Here is a 22,502-nt window from a genome sequence, read left to right as displayed (position 1 = left end):
TCAGCTTTAGCATCAGTCCTTCCAATGAACACCCAGGATTAATCTCCTTTAGAATGGACTGGTTGGATTTCCTTGCAGTCCAAGGGACTCTCAAGAGTCTTCTCCAACACCACGGTTCAAAAGCATCAATTCTTTGGCGATCAGCTTTCTTCACAGTCCAACTCTCACATCCATACATGACCACGGGAAAAACCATAGCCTTGACTAGACGGACCTTGGTTGGCAAAGTAATGTCTCTGCTTTTTAATATGCTATCTAGGCTGGTCATAACTTTCCTTCCAAGGAGTAAGCGTCTTTTAATTTCCTGGCTGCAATCAGCATCCGCAGTGATTTTGGAGCCCCCCAAAATAAAGTCTGACACTGTTTCCACTGTTTTTCCATCTATCTCCCATGAAGTGATGGGACCAGATGCCATGATCTTCGTTTTCTGAATGTTGAGCTTCAAGCCAACCTTTTCACTCTCCTCTTTCACTTTCATCAAGAGGCCTTTGAGTTCCTCTTCACTTTCTGCCATAAGGGTGGTGTCACCTGCATATCTGAGGTTATTGATATTTCTCCCGGCAATCTTGATTCCAGCTTATGCTTCTTCCAGCCCAGCGTTCCTCATGATGTACTCTACAAATAAGTTAAATAATCAGAGTTCAGTTCAGAGTAATACTGGCTAATAAAATATTAATAATTGGTGGTAATTCTTCCTTAAATGTTTGAGCCATCTATCTGGGTTAGGAATTTTTATTTGTGAAAAGCTTTAAAATTTCTGATTCAGTCACTTTATTTCTTCCAGGTGGTATCATTCACTGATGTACAATTATTCAGAGTATTCCCTTTTCCTTTTTGTTTCTGTAAGGTTGGTAGTAATTCTCCTTTAATTCCTGAGTTTAGATATTTGAATCCTCCTCCTTTTTTTTCTTGGTTAATCTTGCTAAAAATTTGTCAGTTTTTTTTTATTTTTTCATGTAACCAACTTTTTGTTTCATTGATTTAAAAAATGTGTGCCTTTATTTTCTGGTTTGTTTCCATTTCTAATCTTTATTGTTTCTTTCCTTCTACTTGCTTTGGACTTAACATGCTCTTACACCTTTTAAGGTAGAAGTTTAGGTTACTGATTTGAGATCTTTCTTATTTTTTAATATAAACAGTAACAGTTATAAATTTGTCTCTGAGTTTTTGGGGAGGGATGTGGCTTGTGGGATCTTGCTTCGCTGACCACGGATTGAACTCAACATTGAGAGTGCTGAGTCCTAACCACTGGACTATCAGCAAATTCCCAGCAGTTACAAGTTTATCTCTGAATTATACTTTAGATGCATCCAATACTTTTCAGTATGTTTTAAAATTTTCATTCATTTCAAAGCATTTTCTAATTTTCCATGTTACTTCTTTGTTGTCTTATTGGTTCTTTAGGAGTGTGTTTAATTTTCTGTTTGCAAATCCCCCAGATTTCTTTCTGTTACCAATTTCTCATTTCATTGTTGTCAGGGAACATACATTGTATATCTTTTTTCTTTTATTTCTATTCAGTTGTATTTTTATTCTGTTGACCAAAGGGAGGAAAAATCTGTTTGGCTTTATGGTTTGCCTTTTATGCTATGGTTATCTAAAGTTCTATATTCAAAGTTATAACTTCTATAGCTAGGAAAGACTTGATAACACTTTGTTTTAATAGATACTTTATAAATATTTATGATTGTGGTTTACCAATAGTTTTTTCTGTTGTTGTTGTTCCTGCACATTTGTGTACTTATTTTTTGTCTTTTAAGCTTTTTCTTTTATATTGAAGTATAGCCAGTTAGGGCCTCCCTGGTGGCTCAGACAGTAAAGAATCTGCCTGCAATGCCGGAGACCTGGGTTTGATCCCTGGTTTGGGAAGATCCCTTGGGGAAGGGAATGGTTACTCACTGCAGTATTCTTGCCTGGAGAATTCCATAAACAGAGGTGACTGGTAGGCAGAAGTCCTTGGGGTCACAAAGAGTTGGACAAGACTAAGTGACTGACACAGTCACTCACTGCTATGGCTGATTAACATTTTATAACAGTTTCGGGTGGACAGCAAAGGGACTCACCTATACATGTACCACTCTCCCCAGACTTCTCTCCCATCCAGGCTGCCACATAACACGGGGCAGATTTCCCTATGCTCTACATTTGGACCTGGTTGATTATCCATTTTAAATACAGCAGTGTGTACATGTCAGTCCAAATTCCCTAACTGTTCCTTCCCCATATTTTTCACCCCTGGCAACCATAAGTTTGTTCTCTAAGTCTGTGAGTCTATTTCAGTTTGTAAAGAACATTTGTATCATTTCTTTTTAGATTCTGCATATAAGGGATGTCATATGATATTTCACCTGTCTGTCTGACTTCACTCATTATGACAATCTCTGGGTCCATCTATGTTGCTGCAAATGGCATTATTTCATTCTTTTCAATGATTGAGTGACATCTCCATTGTATATATGAACCATATCTTCTTTATCCATTCCTCTGTTGATGGACATTTAGGTTGCTTCTGTGTCTTGCCTGTTGTGAACAGTGCTGCAGTGAACATTGGGATGCATGTATCCTTTCAGACCATGTTTTTCTCTGGGGTATATGCGAAGAATATTTTTTAAATCTATTTATACTTAGGATCTGTCCTGGAAAATGTTCTACATGCATTTGAGAAAAATGTGTGTTTTGCTCCTTTGGGGTTGAGTGTACTCTAGATATGCTCTATATCTAAATAGCATTATTTTATCTATATAACATGTTATAGCATCACTTAAATCTTCATTTTCTTATTGCTGTTTCTGCTTGTTTATCCTTTATTGAAAAGGAGACATTGAAATCTCCAACTGTCCTATTTTAATTGATTATTTCATATATTTTTTCATGTATTTTGAGAGTCTGTTGTTACGTGCATACATGTTTATAATTATGTATCTTGTTGATAAGTTGGCCATTTTTTCACTATAGATGTCCTTCGTTGCCATTAATAACCATTTTGTAATATATTCCATTTTTCTGCTAATAGTATAGCCTTTTGGCTACTGTTTGCATGGTATATTTTTTGCAGTCTTTTACTTTTAATCTATTTTGTGCTTGAGTCTAAAATGTGTCTGTTGTAGACAGTATATAGTTGTCAAGATTTTTAACCTAGTCTGCTCATTTCTGCCTTTGTTCATTCTGCTTATATATGTATATATGTGTCTGTATAATTAAACATGAGGTAGGGGCAATGGTTTTTCCTGTGGTCATGTATGGATGTGAGAGTTGGACTGTGAAGAAAGCTGATCGCCGAAGAATCGATGCTTTTGAACTGTGGTGTTGGAGAAGACTCTTGAGAGTCCCTTATACTGCAAGGAGATCCAACCAGTCCATTCTAAAGGAGATCAATCCTGGATGTTCATTGGAGGGACTGATGCTAAAGCTGAAACTGCAATACTTTGGCCACCTCATGTGACGAGTTGACTCACTGGAAAAGACTCTGATGCTGGGAAAGGTTGGGGGCGGGAGGAGAAGGGGACGACAGAGAATGAGATGGCTGGATGGCATCACCGACTCTGTGGACATGAGTTTGAGTGAACTCCGGGAGTTGGTGATGGACAGGGAGGCCTGGCGTGCTGTGATTTATGGTGTCGCGGAGAGTCGGACACGACTGAGTGACTGAACTGAACTGAACTGAGGGTTACATCTGCCATTTTTGCCAGGTGTGTTCTATGTGTTTTATATCTTTTTTTGTTCCTCATTCCTTCATTAGTGCCTTCTTTTTGTTAAATAGATATTTTCTAATGTGCTGTTTTAATTCTCTTGTTTCTTGTGCCATTTAAATAAATGTATACTTCAGTAGTTGACCTGGGGATTAAAATCAACATCTCAACCTACAACAATATAGTTTGAGTTCAGTTCAGTTCAGTCGCTCAGTCGTGTCCGACTCTCCGCGACCCCATGAATCACAGCACGCCAGGCCTCCCTGTCCATCACCAACTCCCGGAGTTCACCCAAACCCATGTCCACAGAGTCGGTGATGCCATCCAGCCATCTCATTCTCGGTCGTCCCCTTCTCCTTCCGCCCCAACCTTTCCCAGCATCAGAGTCGTTTCCAGTACCACATAATTATAGTGGCATACAAAGCTTTCCTTCTAACTCCATCCCTTGTCTGTCTTTTGTGCTATTGTCGTTGTATAAATGATAGTACATAATATACACTGAACATCATGCTTATAATTATTGATTTATACAGATTCTTTAAACTTGTCTGTTAATTTCCTCCTGCTGCTTGTGTAGAAAAGAGTTAAGGTAGACCTTGTTCCTTATCCTTGAAATAACCGCTCATGAGGCTTGCTCGTTCCTGGCATCTGAAAACTTGGATTTCAGGAGGGTCCCACCTGCCTAACTGACACGAATGTCTTACTGTGCCTAAACTGCATATACAAACAGTGTAGTTTATGCTGAAGGGAATCTGGAATTTTGATACGTTCTAGTTAGTCTGACATTTGGGCTTCTTCAGGGTCGGTTTCTATCGGTTGCTTTTTCTCTGTGTATGGACCAGTGTCTTTGTATCTCTTTTTTTTCCTTGAAAACTCGGCATTTAAAATATTATAATGCACCACCTCTGGAAATCTGGTTCTTCTCCCTCCCCTGTATTTTTTTTGTTGTTGTTATAATTTGTTTGTTTAATGACATTTCAGAACTCATTTTTTAAAGTGTATATTCTGTCATATGTGGTCTTTAAGTCTCACACTCTTTCAAGGTGTGTGTGTGTGATTTTTTTCTCAATATATTGCCTGCCCCAACTATTTTTTCCCCAACCTCTGAGAGTTGAGATAAGCTGTCCTTGATTGATTTTCAGTAAATACCCCAAGCTCTTTGCATTGGAAGAGCTTTAAGTCGGGTTAAATAAAGGCAGCCTTTCAAATGGGGTCTATCAGCAAACCATTAGATAGCTCAAATATGATAGTTTTGGGGGAATCCATTCTGCCTTCTCCAGTGGCTGCCAGGCTGCTCATTTTCGTGGGGACTTTGGATTGTTGAGGATTTTTTTGTCTTTTGGCCATATTCTAGCATGTGGAATCTTAGTTCCCAGTTGTATGTATGCGCTCAGTTGTATCTGACTCTTTGTGACCCCTCGGACTGTAGCCTGCCAGGCTTCTCTGTTCATAGAATTCTCCAGACAAGAATACTGGAGTGGGTTGCCATTTCCTGTTCCAAGGGATCTTCTCAATGCAGGGATCAAACCTGCATCTCTTGATGTCTCCTGCTTTGGCAAGTGGATTCTTTACCACTGTGCCACCTAGGAATCTCCTTAGTTCCCTGACCAGGGATCAAACCTGCACTCCTCCATTGCAAGTACAGAGTCCTAACCACTAAACCGTCAGGGAAATCTCTGGGCTTGTTGGTTTTTAAATTGCTAATTTGGAGCTGGGAGTAAAGGGTGGAAAGATAAGAATCAGTTCAGTTCAGTTCAGGTCACTCCATCGTGTCCGAATCTCTGAGACCCCATGAATCACAGCACGCCAGCCTCGCTGTCCATCACCAACTCCCGGAGTTCACTCAAACTCATGTCCACAGAGTCGGTGATGCCATCCAGCCATCTCATTCTCTCTCGTCCCCTTCTCCTCCCCCCGCCAACCTTTCCCAGCGTCAGAGTCTTTTCCAGTGAGTCAACTCGTCGCATGAGGTGGCCAAAGTATTGGAGTTTCAGCTTTAGCGTCAGTCCTTCCAATGAACACCTAGGATTGATCTCCTTTAGAATGGACTGGTTGGATCTCCTTGCAGTACAAGGGACTCTCAAGAGTCTTCTCCAACACCACGGTTCAAAAGCATCAATTCTTTGGCTATCAGCTTTCTTCACAGTCCAATTCTCACATCCATACATGACCACGGGAAAAACCATAGCCTTGACTAGACAGAGCTTTGTTGGCAAAGTAATGTCTCTGCTTTTTAATATACTATCTAGGTTGGTCATAACTTTCCTTCCAAGGAGTAAGCATCTTTTAATTTCATGGCTGCAATCACCATCTGCAGTGATTTTGGAGCCCAAAAATATAAAGTCTGACACTGTTTCCACTGTTTCCCCATTTGTCTCCCATGAAGTGATGGGACCAGATGCCATGATCTTTGTTTTCTGAATGTTGAGCTTCAAGCCAACCTTTTCACTCTTCTCTTTCACTTTCATCAAGAGGCTTTTTAGTTCCTCTTCACTTTCTGCCATAAGGGTGGTATCATCTGCATATCTGAGGTTATTGATATTTCTCCCAGCAATCTTGATTCCAGCTTGTGCTTCTTCCAGCCCAGCGTTCCTCATGATGTACTCTGAATATAAGTTAAATAAGCAGGGTGAAAATATACAGCCTTCACGTACTCCTTTTCCTATTTGGAACCAGTCTGTTGTTCCATGTCCAGTTCTGACTGTTGCTTCCTGACCTGCATACAGGTTTCTCAAGAGGCAGGTCAGGTGGTCTGGAATCCCATCTCTTTCAGAATTTTCCACAGTTTATTGTGATCCACACAGTCAAAGGCTTTGTCATAGTCAATGAAGCAGAAATAGATGTTTTTCTGGAACTCTCTTGCTTTCTCCATGATCCAGCGGATGTTGGCAATTTGATCTCTGATGCCTCTGCCTTTTGTAAAACCTGCTTGAACATCTGGGAGTTCACGGTTCACATATTGCTGAAGCCTGGCTTGGAGAATTTTGAGCATGACTTTACTAGCGTGTGAGATGAGTGCAATTGTGCGGTAGTTTGAGCATTCTTTGGCATTGCCTTTCTTTGGGATTGGAATGAAGACTGATCTTTTCCAGTCCTGTGGCCACTGCTATGTTTTCCAAATTTGCTGGCATATTGAGTGCAGCACTTTCACAGCATCATTCAAGATTTGAAATAGCTCATTTGGAATTCCATCACCTCCACTAGCTTTGTTCCTAGTGATGCTTTCTAAGGCCCACTTGACTTCACATTCCAAGATGTCTGGCTCTTGGTCAGTGATCACGTTATCGTGACTATCTTGGTCGTGAAGATCCTTTTTGTAACAGTTCTTCTGTGTATTCCTGCCACCTCTTCTTAATATCTTCTGCTTCTGTTAGGTCCATACCATTTCTGTCCTTTATCGAGCCCATCTTTGCATGAAATGTTCCCTTGGAATCTCTAAGTTTCTTGAAGAGATCTCTTGTTTTTCCTATTCTGTTGTTTTCCTCTATTTCTTTGCATTGATCACTGAGGAAGTCTTTCTTATCTCTCCTTGCTATTCTTTGGAACTCTGCATTCAGATGCTTATATCTTTCCTTTTCTCCTTTGCTTTTCGCTTCTCTTCTTTTCACAGCTATTTGTAAGGCCTCCTCAGACAGCCATTTTGCTTTTTTGCATTTCTTTTCCATGGGGATGGTCTTGGTGCCTGACTCCTGTACAATGTCACGAACCTCCATCCATAGTTCATCAGGCACTCTATCCATCAGATCTAGTCCCTTAAATCTATTTCTCACTTCCACTGTATAATCATAAGGGATTTGATTTAGGTCATATCTGAATGATCTAGTGGTTTTCCCTACTTTCTTCATTTTAAGTCTGAATTTGGCAATAAGGAGTTCATGATCTGAGCCACAGTCAACTCCTGGTCTTGTTTTTGCTAAGAATAGGGAAGGTCAAAACACCACAAGGGTTTCTGTTTTTATTGAGACTACAGAATGCTTCCCAGATGGCTGCAGACTTTTGGTTAATTCCTACTTTGTTGATGTCCTCCTTTTTGTCTCTAAACATGACCTTTTCCATTCATCTTTATGTGCCCCTGCCTTCTGGGAGCTTGATTTTATTCAGTTATCTCTTAAGCTTTTTAACTGTCAAAAATTGTTCCGTTTTGTTTTGCTTTAGTTTAGATAGGAATCTGAAAAATACTGAAATAAATTTCATATAAAGTAATAATGATTTTTAGTTCATTCTCAATAATTGATATCTGGGAAGAATAAGGCGCTCTCCCCATAAAAATGTATAAAATATTAATATTGTACATTCTCATTAGTGTTACTTATACTAATTTTTTTCTTTTTATGGTTCCCTTTTCTCTTTCTTACTATTACCATGTTCATTTTTTAGCCACAGAGAATGCTGATGGGAGAACCATTTCCCTAATTTCCAAGTAGTCAAGCTGATTGCCATGATGGGTGAGTTCCAACTGAAAGCATTTCTCATCTATAAGTAAAGGATAATATGGGGTGGGGGCTTTGTGTGTATGATGAGCTTCTTAGGAAGAAATATTATGATTTAGTAGATTTATATAATGTTTTACATTTATTTACTTAATAGATTTTTTATTAAAGCACCTACTATGTTGACTTTTACAGTTTTGGGATAACCAATTTGTGCAGGACATGATGTGGACATTTAAAATAAACTGTTAAGATGGATTGTGATTTTCTGTTTTTTTCCTTTCTTTTATTTATTTTTTTGGATTGTGATTTTCTTAGAGTCTGATGGCCAGATAAAATTCTTGGTAAAGAAACCTGACTTTTAAAGGTTGAGTAAATGCTGAGGAATGAATTGTTATATAATTACTCAACAGTGTAGTAATATAGATAGACTAAAGAAAATAGCTGCATAAAAATAATGAATCATGAAACTTTATAACAGAATAGAGGAGTATATCATTGGTGCTCAAGGAGGATATGTTTTACAACTGTTGTGAGTTTTCTGTGGCGTCATAATGTTAATGGAAAGAAAGGCCAAAGTATGGGAATGGATTGTGGGGGTTAAGTTTATATATCTTTTTGTTTTCTTCTGTGCTTTCTTTTTTTTTTTCCCCTCCTTTTCTCCTTGGAATTGAGGGTTCCAGTGTGATACAGGGATTGGACAAGGAAAAACTAGAAAGAAATGGAGCAAATGGCCCATCCTATCCTACTGGGGAAAAATAGACTGTGTAGTTGGAAACTAAGGCTTTAAACTTAGACCAGTATCTTATACCAATATCTTAATTCTGACATGTATTTGCCAATGTTTGTCTTTGTCACAGTTTTCCTATCCCTTGCTTAACAAAGATATTATTCACTCTTATAAGTATATACATGATGTTAGAGCCAAAGGACTTGAATTTGTCCATGTTCTTTACTGGAAGGGCTAGCACACTTTGAGTGTGTCTGTTGTGGCAAATGAGTAAGCAAAACCCCCAACTTCTTACTTTTTAAATTTCTCTTCCATTTCCCCTTTTTGTAACCAGGAGTGCAGTGCCATCAGGTGGTCCAAATGCTCCACTTATGTCACCTTCACCTCCAGTTCCAAATTGGAACTTTTACTGAATTCATACCAGCTTTTCATCTTTGTTGCTGTCACCATAGTATGCAAAGAACAGTCATTGCTTAAAAACATTTACAAAGGTAGTCTCAGAAACTATGAATAGTTAAAAGTATGCATCACAGATACTTGAATTTTAATTGAAGATTTTCTCCTATAAATACTTTTTTAAGTATAATGAATTAACCATAAAAGGTAATAAATTAATCATTTCTGATAAATCTTTTATTTGAAATTATTACCTCCCAAACATTTTCTGGGTTTGTGCTCAACACCTAAATGTCCTCTTAATGTGTGTCGGAAATCCACTGCTGGTTCTGTGTGACTCTTGGTCAGACTGGGATCCTCTGAGCATCCTCTCTGCCCTATCGATCAACTCATGGTCTGTGACATTTGTAACCTGTGTAATCTTCCTGGCACCTGTAACCACCATAGAGATTCTTAATAGAGTGCAATGGTCTAAGAATTGTTGCAGCAGTGCTTGTGACGTCTGTTCACCACTTTGCTTGAGCCTTTGGGCATTTGTTAGCTTACGTCTTATCAAAAGTAAGCTTCCTGTTGGGTATTTATGTAGCATCTGATTCTCCTTCAAACCAGAAAAAAGAAGGAACTCCGTTAAGTAACCCGTCAGTTGTATGTCATCTCCCTGAGAAGTGACTTTTATTCAGTGGTGCTCTCTACTTTTTTACATGTACATTGTATATACATGTACATTGTATATATTAACTAAGTATATGTAATAGTATATATTAACTAAGTATATGTAATATATATATTACATATACTTAGTTAATATATGTAAACATGATAAGAGATTTAAGCCAAAGCCTTCCCAAGAATTTATTTTGGTGTTATAATATTAAACATGTAATGTTGAACATGAAATATTGTGAAAATGCCTAAATTCACATGCTTAAAGAAGAAAATAATTAGGATATAGATACGTGTAAGTATTAAAATTTTTCCTCTCCTCAGTGTAGAATTACGGGTCTTACTTTTCATAAGAAAGTTATATCAGATAATTTCAGTCCAGTTCATAGTATTTTCAGCTTATTCTTTTTCTAAGGAAGGATTTATATTTTATCAATAAATGAAATAGTCTGGCTTGGACCCATATACAGCACACATATTGTAATTACGTTAGACCCATTTGGCTCACTTACTGTTTGGCTAAGCTAATATTATGTAGAAATTTTATTTCACAAATAATACTTTTTGAAGGATTAAGATTTTCTCTGGATCTGGAATTTGTTAACAAAACCTTTGGAGCTATAATTTTAATTTTAGTATGCAAGTAGTTTCACTATAGAACAGAATATATTGAGTGTTGTAAAAAAATTAAATGTTAGAGAAATAAGCTGTTTGTGTGTTCGAAAGACTGATAAAACCATTGACTTGCCAAATTCTTTTTAATGTTCTCCCTTTACAGGATAAAGCATGTTTTAAATACTACTGCTCTGGAACATAAACTATTGCTACCAAAATGGTTACATTGTAAAATGTAAGCTGTAAAGTCCCTCAGTTCTTTTATTTACCAGTTGTTGATTATCATTAGTAGAACTGATTTACTAGTGAAAAATCAATTAAATTGTTCAGAGGTCATATAATTATCATTACTAGGATGCTCATATTTATATAGTCTTAGAAAGAAATCTTTGGCATGTTTGGAAAAGATTAAAAGTTCATGGTTCATGATTGTTTCAGTTTTATGGATTCAGTACTTTTTTCTAAGAGGTGAATTTTTCTTGCCTTGATACCTTTTAAGTAGTTAGTGGTTGAGATCATTAGTCTATTAATGTAGTCTTGATGAACCTTATGGTGAAGATATTAAAAAAAACCACATCCAAATATCAGTGGGCCTTTATCGACAGATACAGCTTTTCTTTGTTCCTGAGTTGAAGTACTGATGAAAGAGAAAAACTCTGAAAGGAATTCTTTATTTTAAACATAAATGCTAAATAATGATGGTATTTAGAGAAAGGTGTTTATTTTTTCCCCACTTGTTTTAATTAAGATTTTAGATGTCTTGTTGATGTTTTGTTTAGGAGTCATAGAAAAGAATTTGTTATAACAGTGTTGTTTTGACCCATATCCTAGGATGTTACATCAGAAGAGTCAGAACGACTGTCCTTGCCTCATAAATGTCTTGTGTGAACACCTAGTGTGAGGCAGGTACTTGATATAGTGCAGTTTTCATGTTACTTATGTTCAGTTTTTAAATAACTAAGCTTTTCTTTCACCAGACTAACAAATGCAGGCCTTGAAAGCGTTCTAGATGCATTAAGTTTTATTATAAATTTTGTATTGATGTCTATGATAAATACATATTGAAATCACAGTTCTGTATGTGTTTTATTTTAAAAATACCTAGATGATCAGCAAGCTTTGAACTCAATCATGCAAGATTTGGCTGTTCTTCATAAGGCCAGTCGACCAGCATTATCCTTACAGGAAACCAGAAAAACAAAATCCTCATCACCAAAAAAGCAGGTATTTGTCTCAATAATGTTTTAATAAATATATAGTTTTGTGAATTATTTTCTTTGAAAATCCTAATTGTATAGAGGATTTGTTTGAAGTGATTAACTTTTATACTTTTGGATCAAGTATTTTGTTGTTCGTCATACATTTTTCTATAAGGGTGTCAGTTTTTTTTTAAATGATAGTTTCATTTGTGGTAACTTCTCTCTAGAATAGATATCTCAGCCAGTTCCTATGGCATGTAACACACGCACATGGCTTTTATTTAAATAATTGACTACTCTGTATATTTACAGATGAAGATAATTTTGATTCTTATACATGAAATTTATTTGGAACATCTAACATAAAGAGTGGAAATGTAGTGTTCTGTATTGCTCTCTAACAGAATCAGTGTCTCATACTGGGGGTGCCATCACTAATAGATCTTGGTGCTCTTTCCTGCTGAGCCCGATTAAGCAACCTAATTCTCTGAGCTCGGCTCTTTGGTAGAAACTGTCAGTTGATGGGAGTTGACGCTGACTGAAATCTCCTCCCCCCTCTGCTCTATCTTAAATGAGTGACAAAAAAGAAAAGTGATTTAGAAATTCTGGGAATTTTATCTGATTTCTGATCTTTCATGACTTATCATTTCATTACAGAATGATGTTCGAGTCAAATTTGAACACAGAGGAGAAAAAAGGTAAGGAAGGACGCATTATATGTCAGTTCACTGATTTAATCAAATGCATGTCCTACTTGAGATACTAGAGGTTCTTCTTAGATTTGAATGTACGTTCTCGTGGCTTACAGATTGAGAATGGAATAGTCCTTGTTGGTAACTGTAATGTGTACTTGTACTTATTAAGATGGAATCTATCAAATTTCAGGCTCAGCATCAGAAGTGAATCATGTTTTTACTTTGCAGTATTAGGGAATAAGTAAGGTCATTGTGTAATGCAGCTTTAAATAGTACCATTTAAAACCATTTTTACTCAGTGGATATTAAATATTTTTCTCCTTAAATTCTATCATCTCTTCAGATACTATACAGATTTAAGGTGTATGGACTTAAATTCCCAATTTTGAGTATTCTGAAAAAACTTGAATCATTTGACTTGTATTTAATTAGTAACATTGAGAAAAGTGTTGGACTGGTGACTATAAATTATTTAGCAAAGGTGGAAGACTACCCTTCAACTGGGCGTTTGTATCTCAGTGGAATGGTGGAAATGGTCGTAGTGATGGTTGACAACAGAATTGCTGACAAAACCTCGTAGAAGTTTAAGAAGATAGAATTTTATTTCTATTATCAGTGTCTCATTAATTTAATGAAAGATCTATCCATCTTAAGGATTTTAAAAAGCTCACAGATCATATAACCTGAAGATGTAAAAATGTTTTACACAGATTTTTTTTAAAAAAAGGTGGAGAGTCTTTCCTGACAGTCCAGTGGTTAAGACTGCACTTCGAATGCAGGGACTGTGGATTTGATCCCTGGTTAGGGAGCTAAGATCCTGCATGCCTTAGGGTCAAAAAACCCAAACATAAACAGAAGCAGTATTGTAACAAATTCAATAAGGACTTTAAAAAATAAGTGAATAAGTAAACTTAAAGAAAAGAAGGGAGTAAGGAATGCAGATGCATCATACAAGTGTTGTCTTGTTACTTTTTCCTGTTTACAACTTTTATGGATATACTCTCAATTTTTTTTAGTTCATTGAGTACTTACTATATGCTAGGCTATAAAGGGAATAAAGTTAAGTGAAATATGCATGATCCCTCCTGTTACAAAACTTACAGTCTAGTAGATAGTCTCCAAGCTTAGAGGCATGGTCCCTAGGGGCAACATAAGTCAATCCTTTGTGAAATAAGAAGAAAATTCTAGGATTAAAAAATTTTAACTCTTTAAAAATATTTATTTGTGTACGTGTATGCTTATGTGATATATATGTGTGTGTGCGTATGCATGCACTCAGAAATACTGAGTTGATAAGAGAAATCAAAACTTGGATCCCCAAAGAACAACTTTATTCTTTTAACAGTTTCATCATATGACTATGACATAGTTAAGTTTAATCACTTTCCAAAATAAACATTTTACATTGTTACTTAATATTCTTACAAATAACAGTGCAAATTATAAACTGCAGAGTATTTTGAGAATTTCCTTTCTTAATTTTTACTAGGCTAGAACAGACTTCAGAGTTCTTAAACTTTGTGTTACAATGTTAGTGCACTTGATCAGAAATGAGCCATTGTAATGTTTAAATAAAGTGAATATTAATATTTTAACTTGATTTTGTATTTCTGTATTCAGGAGATAACTGTTACAAGTAAGTTATTTAACTGTGCATAAGAAAATAAAATATATTAAAATTCTGTTTATATAGAATCCTTCAGTTCCCCAGACCAGTTAAACTGGAAGACCTGAGGTCTAAAGCCAAAATTGCCTTTGGACAGTCTATGGATCTTCATTATACCAATAATGAGGTAAACATGTGCACGTTAACTTTCAGTAGTTCTTTGGAAAAATAGTATGTTTATTTAAGAGATTGTTTTAGGATGGTTGTGGTTTTATTTGGGCATTGGTAAGGATGTGGTGTTTTAGAGGAATAAGACATCAGTAGTAAATTTTAACTTAATAAAATGGATTTTTTCATTGTGGGAGATGCTGCTGTGCAACAATTGAGAATCTGTTAAAGGAGGAAATGCGTGTATTGCTTGGAAGTTTGCTGCTTGTTTATATTTTATTTTGTTCTTTATTCTTTATTGATGAGCTCTTTCCTTTTCATACTGTATCCTTTTCTACAGAGACAACAGCGCTTTGGTAGTTGGACAGTTTAGTTAAAACTTAAAGGATTGCTTTCGTGCTGGTAAGGATGTGATTAGATTGTTAGTTTATATTTGGGAGTCAGTATGTAATCTCAGGGGCTCACTTTGACACTAAGGAGCTCTGTGTTCTGGGGAATCCCTTTTTTTTTTAGTAATTTTTTAAAAATTTATTTGTTTTAATTGGAGGCTAATTACTTTACAATATTGTATTGGTTTTGCCATACATTGACATGAATCTGCCCCGGGTGTACATATGTTCCCCATGTTGATCACCCCTCCCACCTCCCTCCTCATCCCATCCCTCTGGTTCATCCCAGTACACCAGCCCTGAGCATCCTGTATCGTGCATTGAACTTGGACTGGCGATTCGTTTCACATATGATAATATACATGTTTCAATTCCATTCTCCCAAATCATCCCACCCTCACGTGGGGAATCCCTTTTGAACCTTCTGTCAATTTGGATTGCAAATCTCTGAGATTTCTTTCAGATCCTATGATCTCAGATCAAGATCTTGAGATTTAAAAATTTCTAGGGACAGTTTAGTTAATTGGTTAATTTATTTTCTTTTCCCTCTCAGAAACATCCGTTGAATTTGCAAGGCATGATGGTTATGATTTATGAATTGCAGCCCCTAATGGAGTTTATAGACTTGAAGTAGACAGTTAATAATTGAATTGTTTAAATATGTGAGTTCTTTGAAGGAAATGCATAAAAGATTATGATTAAGGATAAAGGCAAGGGCAGTATATGTCTTATTTAGTTAGTACTAAGGAAGAGCTGAATGAGGTCGTAATATTTAATTGTTGAGATTTGAAGTATGAAAAGCCAACCCTACAAAGAATTTGAGGGGAATAACATTCATGGTAGAGAACAGCTTGAGAGCAGAGCATATAGAGATCCTGGGAAGGAAAAGACTTGTGTGTCAGGAATAGAAAAAAATGTCAGTGATAATGGAGTGACAGTGGGAAGTTTAGTAAAAATTAGAAAACGTGCAAGTACTTTGTAAATGTTAAAGCGTTGTGCTAATAAAAATATTTGAAATATTAGACTTTCTAATGAATTTTTGTCAGTTTAAAGCAAGAGAACATGCAAATATGGCTTGTCTAAAGATACCACTTATAAAGTGGAAAGTATTTTGAATAAGTAAAAATCCATATCCAAACAAACAGTGTTTCTGAACAAAGTGATGAGTATCATACTATAGTAATAGCTTAAAATGTCATTTTTCAAAGACTTTTTGGGTTTTTGGTTAGCTATGAACACCTCCTGTTGCCTGGCCCTGTCTTGGCATTTATTTGTGTCTGTGCGGGCCTGATTTCCAACTGCCAGCCCCTGAGGTTCTGAGGACTTGTCAGAGATAGGACTGTAGGGTGTAAGCTGAAGTACCTGAGGGAGGTAATGGGGATTGGTGATACGAGGCCCGAGGGTGTGGTAGGAGACGGGGGTAGACGGCCCCCCCTGCGCGCCGTGCTAGCATGCTGGATGCCACGCCCTCTGTGGGCCGCCTCTCGCCCTTGTCCTCCTGATGACCCTCCAGTGTCTCCCAGTGCCTTTCATAAGCATATTGTAGCTTTGTCTCACGGTGCGATTCTGGGGAACCCAGACATATCTTTGTTTTCGTTTTGTTTGGTCTAAAATTGTATCATGGAAAACTTTCAAATGCCAAGGTAAATTGACTACAATCTTGTCTTGACTTATGAGCCTAGTATGTCTGTCAAGAAAAACTAGGTTAGTTTGGCGTGATTTGTTCATATTGTTCCTTTCTGAGCTCTTAAAATTGCTGTTTCTTTTTCTGAGTTCTCCAAATTTGTTTAGACATACCTTGGAGACACTGCAGGTTCAGTCTAGACCTCTACAGTAAAGAGACTGTTGCAGTAGAATCAGTCACGTGAATTGTTTGTTTCCCCAGTGCAGTTATGCTTGTATTATAGTCTCTTAAGCGTGTGATATTAAAAAATACTTTATAGTTAAAAATGCTAGCCATCATTGTAAGCTTCAGTAAATTATAATCCTTTTGCAATAGTAACATCAACGATCACTGATCATAGATCACCATAACAATTATAATAATAATGAAAACATTTGAAGTATTTGAAGAAAGCTGATCGCCTGATCGCCAAAGAATTGATGCTTTTGAACTGTGGTGCTGGAGAAGACTCTTGAGAGTCCCTTGTACTGCAAGGAGATCCAACCAGTCCATTCTAAAGGAGATCAATCCTAGGTGTTCATTGGAAGGACTGATGCTGAAGCTGAAACTGCAATACTTTGGCCACCTCATGCGACGAGTTGACTCACTGGAAAAGACTGATGCTGAGAAAGGTTGGGGGTGGGAGGAGAAGGGGACGACAGAGAATGAGATGGCTGGATGGCATCACCGACTCCATGGACATGAGTTTGAGTGAACTCCGGGAGTTGGTGATGGACAGGGAGGCCTGGTGTGCTGTGATTCATGGGGTCACGGAGAGTCGGACACGACTGAGCGACTGAACTGAACTGAACATAGAACAGAATTACATTTGAAGTATTTGAAAGAATTACCAGAAAGTAACATAGAATATTCAAAAAACCCTCTGAGGGAATTCCTGCACAAGGGGCTTCATGTTTCTCTCTCCACCGATGATCCCATGCAGTTTCACTACACGAAGGTGAGGACTTTAGGGGAAGATGAGGGCTGTCATCCTCCCACGGAAGGGACCTGAGCACACGGTGCCTTTGGGGTGGCACTGGCGACCAGTGAAGACAAGAGGAAGCTCCTGGTGAGGAAAAAGTGTTCCTCCCAGAAGCCCTTTTTTGGAGTTCTTGAAACCATGAGGATTTCTTTTCTTGGCCTTTCATTTTCCCTTCCTTTGATATTCCCTAGCTCTGTAATTGAAGGCAATGGCAAGCCACTCCAGTACTCTTGCCTAGAAAACCCCATGGATGGAGGAGCCTGGTAGGCTGCAGTCCATGGGGTCGCTATGGGTCGGACACAACTGAGCGACTTCACTTTCACTTTTCACTTTCACACATTGGAGAAGGAAATGGCAACCCACTCCAGTGTTCTTGCCTGGAGAATCCCAGGGACGGGGGAGCCTGGTGGGCTTCTGTCTATGGGGTCACACAGAGTCGGACACGACTGAAGTTACTTAGCAGCAGTAGCAGCAACATAGTGACACAGGGGAGTGAATGCTGTTGGAAAAATGGTGCCAGTAGACTTGAGGCAGGGTTGCCACAGACCTTTACTTTGTGAAAAAACAGTATCTATGAAGAGCATAGGTGATGTGCTCTAAAGCAGGGGGTGCCTGCATATGATATTTTCTAGGGTTTTCTTGAGGATTGACATAGACCTGATTGACCAGGTTTTAGTAACTTGCTCCCATTTTCCAAAAATTGCGAAATTTCTCCACATCAGCTTATTTTTCTCATGCTTTCTGAAGGATTCTCAGAGTGGTTTTGCCATTTATATCTGGGTGTCCTCTTGGCAAAAGTATGGTAGAGGAGGCATTAGGGTACAACATTAGATTGCTTAACGTTTTCCTGCCACTCTGAGTTTCTGTGAGAATCTGTGATTTTTTGAGTTAACCATGTTCTGACTCACAGAGTGACAAGCCTGGTACGTGTCCTTGGACAGTGGGGGTACTAGGGAGAGAATTAAAAGAGCTATTAGTTTTATGGACCTGTAGACATGCAGAAAACTCATTGATATTGCTTTTATTCCAGTTCTATAAATATTTTTTTTCTGTGTAATACAAAATCCTCCATTCTGAAAGAATTATTTTGGTTTACCAGAATTGAAACAAAGAAATTTAAGCTGGGATTGGATCTTTATCTTATAAAGTGTCAGGCAGGTATGTATTGTCACAGGGCATAGACGGGGATGTGCAGGCCAAAGTAAGTGGATTTTCTAAGACTTTCCCCATTTTAGATGGGTAGAGGGTGAACCTTTTTATGAACAGTTTTCATGTTTCACTATGTAAAGTTAAAAGATAATTCACTTATTTCAAATTTAGGTTCTATTTAATGAGGTTTTGGACTCAATTTTTAATTTCCTTTCCAGAAATTATTTTTATTAACATACAACTGATTTACCAGTAATAAGCCTGAGGGAAATAGATTTTATGAATGAGACTGAAGTGAATTCACCAAACAGGAAAATATTGGGTGATTTATTTAGTATAATATAGAAAAGGTAAAACTTGTTCTCCACTTTTAGTTCTTGTTTTAAAATTTGTAACAGGTGCCCTTAGCACATATGAGAGGTTACATCAGAGCAATAGACCAGGGTGCCACTCCAGGCTCTTCCAGAATGTCCAGATTTCACTCTAGCAAGCTGCAGAATCATTTATGTTAATATTTTGTTACTGTGATTTAAACTAGTGTCTTTTCCTTGGAGAAGTAAACAATACAATTATAAATAATGTGTAGTTAAAGTAAATATTCAGATTTTCTCCTAAAGTGAAAAATTGGCAAAGCAATCCTTATCATTGATTTAAAATGTTTTCTAGTGTTTAAAATATAGTTTAAAAGCTATCAAAGATGGGAACAAAAGGTTCATGATTGATAGAAAAATGAAAGGAATTTAATTGAATAGATCAGACTTGTTTTTTGATATTAGTTAATATTCTGTTGTTGTTGTTTTTTTTTTTTTTTTTAGAAAAAATTCTCAGAGAAAAAAGGGCCTAATAGTAGATAAGTCGTAACAGTATAAAATTTGCTATGAACAGAAATTGGGAAAATATTTCAAGTACTGAGTGAGGGTAAGCAGATTGTATGATGTAATTCACATTAGTCCTGCTTTGTTTTGTGTCTGGCAGCCTTTCTTAAACAAGGAATAGTTTCCATAAAAGAAATCTACAGGGAGTGAGTTCATACCATGTCAACTAGTGGGTTTGAGTACAGATGAAGCTTTTACCATACGATATTTATTAAACAGTATTTACCAAGAATTTGTTTTTTACTGTGCCCTGCCTTCATTGCTCGTTGAAGGGAAATACTTGTCTGCTAGGTGTTTATACTGTACAAGACCCTTAACTAGTTCACTGGGCCTTTACATTTGAATGGCCTGTATACTGTGTGTGTTAGTGCAGGTTCACAAGTGTAGAATACGTTTACTTGTTTTTATTCTGTCCTTTTAATGAAATGGAATGTACTTTGAAGATTATTGACAGAGTCGTCTTAAGCTAGTAACTTTACATTTAAAACAAGTATTTTGTTAAGTAGTATGAATCTTGCTTTTCCCTCACAGACTGTTCAGGTGCTTCTGTCCCTTATAACATTTGATCCATAAGAGGACTAATGAAAGCAGATTTCAGCATTCGGGGCTTATTGTAGGATGGCTCACCTGTTTAGCTTACTTGTTTTAGATGGTAGTGGTCAAGTTGCCATGGTCAGAGATAGGAGTGCAAGGTGGACTGTAGATTGCAGGTACGTTACTGGTGGCACCCCTCCATGGCATCTGTCACCAGTGCTTATTTGTATTTTATATATTGGTAAGTACACTAGTGAGAACGTATACCTCTGGTTATTTTTAAAAAAATAAAAATTTCATCAATGCAGGTGAAAGATAATACTTTTATGTAGTTTTTGTATATGTTCCTTAATGCTGTTTTGAGGTGAGGAGACTATAACTTAAGTTTAAAAATATTATGAAAATATCCTAGAAAATTGATCTTTAATCTTTATGTTTTCTAGAAAAATTTAATGTATAATAAAGCAAAACGATTATTCATATTCATTTTATGATTTCAGTGATGGTAGGATGAGAAGGAAAAAACCTACATACATGTATTCATTTAGAATTTCATTATACTGACAAAGAGCAAAGTATTTTGAAGTTTATAATTCCATAATAATGGAGATACTCCTGGAAGGACTTGACTTGATGAAATGGCTACACAGTTCCTTATGTTCCTTTTTGTTTAGTTGGTAATTCCATTAACCACCCAAGATGACTTGGACAAGGCTGTGGAACTACTGGATCGTAGTATTCATATGAAGAGCCTCAAAATATTACTTGTAATAAACGGAAGTGCACAGGTATGAACTGGGAATTTTTTTCAGTGAGGATTATAGGATATATTTTAAGAAGTCAATGTATGAAACATAGTTATGTTCAATAATCATTGATATATTTTCAATATGATTAAATTTAAACTTACAGATTATAATTGCTATAGTTCAATATCCTTGCTCCTCAAAACTATATAGCCAAAATTACAAATAAGTATAATATACTGTACATATGATGTTAATAGCAACTGAGAACCTGGGAAGAATTACATGAGAATTAAAATTTCAAAGAGTAAATTTGCTAAGACCCAGAGGGAGAATACTTGGGTTGTATTTGATAGGGGAAGGAGTCTGATTAAAACCTTAAAGGAAAAGAATAACATTAATCTTCCTTTTTTCTCTTTAGGCTACTAATTTAGAGCCATTGCCATCACTAGAAGATTTGGATAACACAGTATTTGGAGCAGAGAGGAAAAAAGGACTTTCTGTAGTAGGTAAGAAAGCTAGTGTCTAAATCATGAAATGAGTTATTTTGCAGTTTCTTTTCCATCCTCTAATGTAGGGCAGCACCTGTACATGATCCTGAGAAATAGTTTATCTCTCTACTCCTTGCAGTTTATTTCATTTAACTACGTTCTAGTATCTGATGTCTCTTGAAAAGTTACATTGAGTATTAACAGCATTAGCAGTCACCAGTTTAAGCATTTCCTTTCTTTATACACATAGGGTATTTTGATTTTTAAAAAATTAAAACCTAAAAAATGTTTTAATCGTAAAAATAAAGTGAAGGGAAAAAATTAAAAGTAATTCCAATATATTAAAGTTAATGGATGGACTAATAAGTTCATAGGCCTTTCTCTAAGTTTTAATTATTGTCAAGAATGCTATCAAACTAAAGATTGCTAAGAATTTGCAGATTATGCTTTATAATTTCTTTAGTAGTCATTAAAAATACACTTATAATTAAGCTTATGCAATTTTTTTTTTAAAGGAGGCTTATTAGAGAGACATAGGCTGGGCAGAGGTGCTCTGAACTCACCAGTTCTGTGAATCTTCTTCAGTTTGTATAAAATATTGATATTCTACATTTTTATATGATAAAAACATTATATTGCTCAAAAAATTGGTATAAATGTTTTTAACAGATAGGGTAGTGAATATGGGCATTAAAGGTAGCTTGAAAACATGAGAGATGGATTTAAAGAAGGAAGGTAGAAGGAGATGAAAACAGATGAATAGGGAGAAAGTGGAAGGGAATTTAAGACTGGTGATAGAAGAGGATTGTTAATAATGAAAGAAAAGATTAAATTGGCATGTGAACAAACCAAAAAATTTATGAATTTGTTACTCATCTTCTGTCTTGCCCCCCAAAACTGTTCATGACTTGCTGCTGCGTGTGTGCTCAGTCGTGTCTGTTCACGGCCCCACGCACTGTACCCCACCAGGCTCCTCTGTCCATGCAATTCTCCAGGCAAGAATACCAGAACGGGTAATCATTCCCTTCTCCAGGGGGTCTTCCCAGCCCAGGGATCAAACCTGAGTCTCCTCCAGTGTAGACGGGTTCCTCACCATCTGAGCCATCAGAGAGGCCCATTTTATGACTGCGTCCTTCTAAGGGTCTGTTTTACATTAAGTCTTACTTTGGGTTTCCAAAGTGTTAGAAATATGAGCAGCAGAGATAATATACAAGTAAAATAATAATAGTTGCTTATCTTCATTTGTATATATATTTATATAATTTAAATTTTTGATAAAAGAATATTAGAAGTATCTGAGTTCAAATTCTAGCTCTCTAACCAGCGACCAGTAACATTGTCCTCATCTTTAAATCATGGGATTATTGCAGCAGACAATTGAGAGAACACTTTAAAGTACATTTAGCTTTTCAAATTAGAAAACATGACTGTTATTAATCATTGATTTCTTTCTGTATTCCCTTTTCTTATCACTACAGTACC

At 36.7% G+C, this 22,502-nt stretch overlaps 1 protein-coding gene across 2 annotated transcripts in view; it reads left to right on the top strand.

Moving 5' to 3' along the window:
- The window catches only part of MAP3K2 (mitogen-activated protein kinase kinase kinase 2), a 99,474-nt gene that overhangs the window by 44,084 nt on the left and 32,888 nt on the right, over positions 1 to 22,502 (top strand). Inside the window, exons 2-7 of one of the 2 annotated variants that reach the window (XM_055398744.2) lie at positions 8,067 to 8,134; positions 11,629 to 11,747; positions 12,380 to 12,420; positions 14,111 to 14,210; positions 20,458 to 20,571; positions 20,951 to 21,038. In XM_055398744.2, coding sequence (XP_055254719.1) covers positions 8,128 to 8,134; positions 11,629 to 11,747; positions 12,380 to 12,420; positions 14,111 to 14,210; positions 20,458 to 20,571; positions 20,951 to 21,038 — 469 coding nt within the window. In that variant the 5' untranslated portion in view covers positions 8,067 to 8,127. Of the gene's footprint in view, positions 1 to 8,066; positions 8,135 to 10,081; positions 10,759 to 11,628; positions 11,748 to 12,379; positions 12,421 to 14,110; positions 14,211 to 20,457; positions 20,572 to 20,950; positions 21,039 to 22,502 lie in introns of those variants that run through there. The other variant, XM_055398745.2, reaches the window with a different exon arrangement.

Source organism: Moschus berezovskii, chromosome 2, assembly GCF_049115385.1.
Source record: "Moschus berezovskii isolate FMDL1 chromosome 2, NW_MosBer_1.0, whole genome shotgun sequence".
In the NCBI taxonomy this organism is placed as follows: domain Eukaryota; kingdom Metazoa; phylum Chordata; class Mammalia; order Artiodactyla; family Moschidae; genus Moschus; species Moschus berezovskii.
The sequence above is the reverse complement of the archived record's forward strand: the minus strand, read 5'-3'. Positions and strand labels throughout refer to the sequence as shown.